At 43.1% G+C, this 7999-nt stretch overlaps 1 protein-coding gene across 1 annotated transcript in view; it reads left to right on the top strand.

The window, feature by feature from the left end:
- Window positions 1–2077: 2077 nt before the first annotated feature.
- The window catches only part of unc5a (unc-5 netrin receptor A), a gene marked incomplete at both ends in the record, with an annotated part of 150158 nt that continues 144236 nt past the window's right edge, over window positions 2078–7999 (top strand). The window contains one exon of the mRNA XM_080036178.1: window positions 2078–2171. Within this exon, the coding sequence (XP_079892304.1) occupies window positions 2078–2171 (94 nt within the window). The remainder of the gene's footprint in view (window positions 2172–7999) is intronic.

Here is a 7999-nt window from a genome sequence, read left to right as displayed (position 1 = left end):
AACCGAGTAAGCCAACAACGACGGAGAGGAAAAATTAATTACAACACATACAAATCGATGGACAACCGAATGTGTCAACTCCCCAAAGAGCCCTGATTGTTCATTGTGCTCTGACGGGGGGCGGGTGCAAAGTGGGGCAGGATGCTGCTTGTGCTGGACCCAGAGGAATTGAGTAGACACAAAAAAAATGGCTGTGGAAGAAGAGGTTGTGCCCTACTGCTTTGACTCAGCAAACACTTCACAGCAAGAAAACACACTCTTTCCTTTCCTTTAGAAAACAGCTGAAGCTAAAAACTCCCTCCCTAAGAAGATAATATAACTGACTAAGCATTTACATACACACACACACACACACACACACACGCATATATTGTCAGATGCTCATTTGAAATGCATGTAGTTTGGATGCATTTAAAAATACTGCAAATACTGTGACATAAAGTGAGATAGACTCCAGCTTGCATGATAGGACACCGAACAGATTAGCGGAATGAGAGAGATCATTATACGAGGAACTCTCACAACACAAAAGACCAAGGCTGAGTCATTCGTGTGTGTGTGTGTGTGTGTGTGTGTGCGCGCATCTGCCTTTATTACCCCCCCCCCCCATCTCAGTCATGGTGCCCATCAGGATTTTGAACGCAGGCCGGGTTGTGCATGTTGAAGTGTGCACTGTGCAATGCATGTGCCTTGCTCTTTTGTGTAATCATTGTGACTTTGACCTTATAGCAAAGGGGATGCTGGAGAAGGCTTAATGAGATTGTATAATAGCCGCAGCTCGATCTTGAGGAATCATCCATCTACATGAGCCCCATAATTAACTGGTAAGAGACACACTACATATAGTCCAGTTCTGTTTGTGCTTCTTCCACTTATTATTCTGCTGACTAGTAAATGTGGGAGGGCAGAAATGGATGTTCAACATACACACACAAACACAAAACAACTCTGAAGTGTATAAATAACCTGCTGTCGATTCTGGTATAGCCTAGCATTTTAAAAAAGCATGGCTGAGTAGGAGAAAGAAGAAAAACTCTACTGGCAGCCCAGAATATGAGTAGAAGCTATTTGGAACATAAGTCACATCCTGGGTCTGAGTTTGCTGATAGGTGTATAACCTCTCACGGGAGCGCTAATCCTTCATGCTTGTCCCTATAGCTCACTGATGTACTACTGCAGTAGTATACATACAAAACCTCAAGACAAAGCAAGAGGCTTATTTAACTGAAACTCAATGGCATGCAGATGTGATTTGAGGGCATTTGTATGCAAAGCACAGGCGGTCTGATTCCTATCACACAGGACTGAATGTCATATCTATCATTTCCATGTGAGGCACACAGGTTATGCAAAGCATACATGCAAGGGGTTACATACGAATGTAGTATCCATTCGGTCGTGCATTTGACAGTGTGTGGTTAGTTATGCTTATTCAAGAAGATAGGGCTATGCAAATGTTTATAGCAGGCAGGGCGCGCTCCATTCCCTGCGAACAGGCACGATCCGCTCCTGGTTTTGCTGTTCCGCTCATCCTCGCAGGCAGCAGCAGTAGCGTATACCTTCCCTGACTCTCAACACTTCCAGCATTGCTGTGCAAGCAGATGTTCGCTCTCTTTCTGATGCCAACGCTTAGGCTACAATTTTCGCATTAGGAGAAAGGTGTTCTTTCATTGGGAAAGGCTGCACAAAGTGGAAAGAAACTGCCTCCCTCCTCTGCACAGTGAGAGAGGGAGACTTGTGGACGGATAGCGGCTTTTTTTAAAGGATAAATACAGTCGGCTACAGTGAAGAAAAACCCCGCGGAGGCAAGCGAGGCAGCAGTGTATCCACCACACCTGTGATGCGTTGTTCAGAGCAACGAGGACGCACGAGCGGGATCCTGATGGCAGCGGTACGGCACGAGGATATTTGTTGAGGAGGAAGAAAATAAAAAGACTCGGACGTTGTGTGAACACAAAAAGGACGAAGTGCTACAGAGGACACTCTCCGGACTTTAAAAAGCGCCCTTGTGCCAGCGATTTTATTCTCTTACAACCCTGCCTTTTCTTTAAAGTTGAGTGATAAAAAAATCACGAAGATGCCCTTACTTCTGGGTCCCTTTGTCCGCTGTCGGTTCAGCGCTGCCCTCCTTGTGCACTGGCTCGTCTTCGCCGGCTTCTTCACCTGCTCTGGTGAGTTATTACTTAGTACCAGTACACCATGCATGCATTCGGTTAATGATACTGTTAAGTATGCCTATTTTTGAGAAATAAATAAAAAAGCAAGGTAAGTAAAGTAGGCTACGTACAAAAAGGCTCCACGAGACATGATATTTCTTTCTTCAGCGCGTGAGCATGTTGTTGGCAGTCGTTATTGTTCCACAATTTGCTAGCTCACTATCACTCGCCAATTAGCCTGTACGCACCTTCAAGGTTACAAGACGAGACAGTCCAACTGCCTTCAAACATGTCTACCAAGGTGAAAACTGAGACAAATGTCAGTAGTTATTATTATTAGCATACCGCACGGCATTTTAATGTGGCAAAAACGCTTATTTTATAGCAGCGGCGTGCACTGTGTGTAGCATGCGGTATGTGAGGGAAGTTGGAGGCTACACCTGCGCGAGACTGGGAGCACGAGCACCACTATACAGCTTCACTTCAAAACATGTTTGAACCTGAACAGACGGGCCCAGTGGACAATAAAACGCAATGTCCCGTTACAGTGCGCCCATTTTCTAACTGTCACATAAACACACATACGCGGCCGTTCTTTTATTCACTTTCTTGTCTTGCGAGGTTAACTAATGTGGTCTTTAAGAAGACTATCTCGTAAATAATAATTTAGTTGTTAAATCTTTAAGCCAGGCAGAGCCGTTATTCTGAGCTGGTGTCTCCTCCAATCTGGCCGGGTGCTGCGTGTGTGCTCCTCTCTGCTAGATCATTCAACTCCACGTTTCTCTCCGACCAGGACTCATTCCTGCTGCATTTGCAGTATGGTGACAGCTTTACGGAGTTGGTAGACGACCTACTCGCTCTGATGAGTTACATTTTATGATCTACCCTCTCTTGCCCAGACACTCCCGATTGCATGCAAATGTGCCTTGATGTACAAAACAATCAGCGACAGTGGAGTGAAGTGCTCCGACTTGAGATAAGTTCCCCTCAACAGCTAACAAATAGGCTAAGCCCCATGTGATGTGAGAGAGATAGAGAGCATGTAATGCAGTTTCAGATGTCCCTTCTTGTAGATCCTTAATTTAAGAAATCAGATACCTTCATAATAGCCTTATATTTAAAACACTACTTTTGCAGATGACATTTAAAAATGTTTACAATCCAACACAACCAACAGAGACCTGGCCATTGACCCCTAATATTAATTAGGCCTATTAGTGAATTGTCCATTGATTTGATTATTGGAATCAATTGCCATTTTGCCCATAACACATTGTAATGGTCCTTTTGACTATTAACAAAATGAGAACCTGTTCTACCTGAAGTTTCATATCATCCTGCTATGCCACACAGCTGCTGGAGGCTGCTGTGAGTACATCCAGAAAACACGAGAATCACACATATTACATTGCTCTTGTTTTTCCGAATTGTTAACCTTGCTTTGGACGGAAGGCAAACACGTTAAAGTTGGTGTAGTACTTGTCTCTTTTGCTCCAGGACACTGAGATGATGAATTTAAGTGGGCTTTTCTCTTGCATTAATTAGTGTATAATTATGAATATATTAGGATTAAGTAAACAAGCGGTGCTCTGGGGAGCTCCATACATCACGTTAAGTAAGTAAGGAGTGGTGCGGTGGTATTTACAAGTGGTTTGGCCATGCATGTTGAAACTGATGTGTTGTGATTGGTTTGCTGGTGAAGGCCACGGGTGGCGTGGTGATTCAGTGGAGCTGCCTCGCAGCAAGAAGTAACTCGTCTCTGTGGAGCATGCGCTGTCGTTAGCTCAATTTAAAGACACTAAATTCCAATAAGTGTGATGCAGTTTGTCGGTTTCTTTGTTGGCTCTGTGATTGACTGGATTGCTTTGTCCAGGGTGTTCCCCTCTGCCTTTCACTCAATGCATTCTGGGATAGACTCACAGCCCTTCTGTGACCCTGAAGAATAGTAATGAGCCCCTTCATAAAACATGAGGTGAGAGAAACAGAGGGGTGTGAGGTAAAAATCTCTTTCTTTTATTATTTTCTGTAGTCAGTAGCTTATCTCCAGGGCAGACCCCTCTCTCTGTCACTCTGTCATATATTAAATCAGTACAAGCATCCTTCATAAGCTTCCATCACACAACTGACAGGCTACTTTTATAGGACAAGAGTGAGTGAGTTCCAGAAATGGATCGTCAGGTTATTTGGTGGCCAATTCTTTCTACATTAGAGCCGGTACGGTTTCAGCTGAGATCAGTGGAGCTATATCCTCTGTAGACAAGACAAGGCGCTGACTCGGCGTTCGTCGGCATCAAAAGCCGAGTTGTCTTTTTCAGCAGGGGAACACATAACTCAGTCAGTAATAAAGGTAGGCCTGTCAATCTAAATTTGAGCTAGCCGAGCACTTTCCCTCTCCCCTCTGTTTGTGAGTGATCTGACTGGCCGGACAGCGGGGCTGAGGTACGCTTTCAGCCCATGGAACAAAGGACTGTTCTGCTTTGCCGGTGTGTGCACATCACTTGATGTTTTCAGAATGCAAAGTGTGTGTGAGAGATGGTGTTACCACAAAGATTTGCATATGTGCAATCACAGCTGTGTAAGTCTGCAGATTCACCCATCTCCTGTTGCTTCTGTTGTTTCCTCCATTTATTTCACCTTGCCTGTTTCTGATACAGATACTGCTACCTCGAGTTCGAAACCAGTGTCTCAATGACAATGCAAAAAGTAACAAAATATAAACTAAATAATGAATCAGTGCAAATATCATTTCAGTGCAAAATGGAAAGGTGACAGTCAGTATGGCTCTCTGCATAATCCATGTTGTAACCTAATGTATTTTTCCTGGATGCGACAACACAGCCAATCCCGAGCACTTTTAGATTTTGGCACATCAAGCATGCTGTATATTGGCTCAATTATGTAGATGAGCTTAACCCCTTAGGTATAAAAATGTGGTATTTAACAACCCAAACTTTTTCGATACTCAATGTATTTTGGTCGGTGCCAAAGGAGTATCAGACTTCAATACCCAGCCCTTGTTGTTAATCCCTAGTTACTTACTCAAGTGAAGATCATCAGAATCTTAGCTAAACATGCAGACTGGATACAGATCCTTAATTTTTTCTTTGTTTATCCCTCTCTGCCCAATGAGAGCGTTGCCAAGCAATTGTGGTGTGGTTCAGCAAGGGATCATGGGATTTGTTATCAGGCTCCTTCCTACTTCAGTGAACAGTCACCTCAGAGCACATTTTCCACTGGGTGCAAACCTTGTGCTGATGCAAGGAGATGGCCATTAAATGACAACAAGTAGAAATCTATTGCATAATGCAGTAATGTGTGTGTGTGTGTGTGTGTGTGTGTGTGTGTGTGTGTGTGTGTGTTTTTCCATTTCTTTTTGCAATAATAGAAGGGTTTATTTTGCCAGACATGAATCCTCCCAGAGTTGTCTCTCTCCCAGCCAGTTTTGTCTCTCCTCATTGACTCACTAAAAGATGCGATAAGGAGAGAGAAAGACAAAATTAACATCATTTATTGGGGGAAATTGCCTCCTGGTCAAAGAAATTTAAATCCACTTTGTTTCCGTCCCATAGCTAATGCATGGCAAATGATCGTCATGTGCACGGACTTTTACAGGGAAGTGATAATTTACAACCAGAAAGAGTTTTTTTTGCCTCTAGTCATCGGAGATTAATTCAAATGACACAGACAACGGGAAGACTTGTGCACTGGGGGAGGGAAATTTAGATATAAAATAATTTATTTTCAACTCAACTGCTGATACTCACCCAGTAAATTAGCATGATGTAGAAATGCAGAATATATATCACGCAAGGAGGCAATTACACTTGAGAAAAAATGCAGGGAATGAAATTAAAAAGAATTTCACTCAGGATTACAAATTCATTATATGAATGCACAGAATCTGAATTGGACAGTATCAAAATATAAAGTATTGGAATTGCCTATTTGCTGGACAGCGCTGATCAAATAAAATTCATTTTTGAATTCTCTTTCCATTATGTTATTTCTTAAGGGATAAAAATACAGACGAAGCGATGAATTGGTTTGCCGTCCAACTCTGTGTGTATGTTATTTCTTCAGTTGGAGTTGCTGTGATTAATGGAGTCAAAGATAATAGTTCAGCATAAATGAGTAAAAGGTAAACGGTGCATGTCAACACAGGTCAGCTTTAAACAAAGGATAAGCACGCTCCATTTGTTGACAAATGCCCAGGCAGCTTATCTTTTCAGAAGGCTTTGTCCTTCCGCTTATCATTTGCAAATGGCAATCTTGAGGCGTAAAGGAAGGACACTGGCGTCGGCGAGGACACATGGAGGATGAACCTTGTAGAAGGGAGGAGTTTGGTGTTATTTTCTGCAGTCTGTGCAGAAGCCCTGCAAAGGCACTACATCTCTGTCAAACGCTGCCCTTTTGTTTCAATTACCCCATTTCTTTGATTCAGGTCTATGTGAGAGCGCTTAGGGGTTGAAGTCAGGCTGTTTCCCACCTGAAATGGGGTGCACCGTTGTCACTATCTGTGCTTTTCTATCTAGGTAGCATAAAATTGACTTTTCACCTCCTCAGATGTGGAATGAGAATGAAATTGTTTCAATGGGAACTTGAACCATAATTCATGGAATGCCTGCCACAGTATCTGATGTTGTATCAGCAGAATTGGGAGATTGCCCTCAATCTCTACTGTTGTTTCTGGTTCTGCTAACCAGCCTGTGCCAGCCTCATCCACGGGCCACCAATGGGGGGCGAGGATGAGCTTGTTGAGCTGAGCACTGAGTCTTTTCCCTGGAGGGTCTAATCGAATGTTCCTTTCGCTGGGTCATCTCTCTCGCTCCCTCTTACACACTCACCAGGACAAAGAACATGCAATGCCAACCTTGAACCTTGAGTGCCACTATGAAAAGCATTTCACCTCAGCACATAATATGGGACTTGAGAAGGTTAAGGTTGTAGTTTTCTTCCTGGAAATATCTTGGCCTTGATTTTGCACTCTATGATAACAAGAAAACGGTTATGATAAGGGATGTCATGACTAGTCGCGCTTGGCAACGCTTGAAATAAATCAACGTACATTTTTTAAGTCGACTTATGACTTTTTGTACAAGTAGACCCACATTCTGAAGTAGACACATTCCAGAGAGATGAATATCAGTGTTAGCTAGCCAGCTAACCAAAGCTAACCCCCTGTTAGCTAGCTGCACTGACAGAAAAAAGCCAACTTGCTTCCAACACGCTGAAACCATCACTGCAGGCCAGGAGAGTATGTAACGTTCAAATCTGTTAACAGGGATGGAAAGGAAATCGGCTGCTTTTCCCGTCGCTGTGTGGTTATGATGTGAGGTACCTATGGAGTTGGGCTTTCAACCCACCAAATTGTTCCAAAAAATATACAGTACAAGACAAGCACACGCACTTTGAGGAAATTCATAATAAGTTAATTCTAACTTTGAATCAATAAAAAGAATAGTAATTAGTGGCAACACTAGTTATGATGGCCAGTTGTTTAGTATGAGCTAGCCTTAGATGAAGTATTTGTGTGAAAAGGCAACCTTTCATTTCTTCGTAATGTTTGTTCTTAGTATACAATAATGTGTTGTCTGTGGGCTGCTCAATTTTTACACTGAGAATAGTGGAGCTTTAGGAGATGTTTCCAGATCCTTCCAGTTCTCTAACTGATCAATAGTCTTCTCCAAATGGTTAATTGGCCATCAGTCACTGTCAGAGGAAGCGCTTAGAAGCCCAGAGGTGTCTTGGTGCAGCTCATAATAAGAGAGTGTCCAGTCCTCTGGGTCCTCTTCTGGCCTTTACTTCAGGCCAGGTGGTGGCTGGGGAAAGCCCATCTGAATGCA

The sequence above is a fragment of the Ammodytes marinus genome (genome assembly GCF_949987685.1).
Source record: "Ammodytes marinus genome assembly, chromosome: 10".
NCBI classification, from domain to species: Eukaryota; Metazoa; Chordata; class Actinopteri; order Uranoscopiformes; family Ammodytidae; genus Ammodytes; species Ammodytes marinus.
The sequence above is the reverse complement of the archived record's forward strand: the minus strand, read 5'-3'. Positions and strand labels throughout refer to the sequence as shown.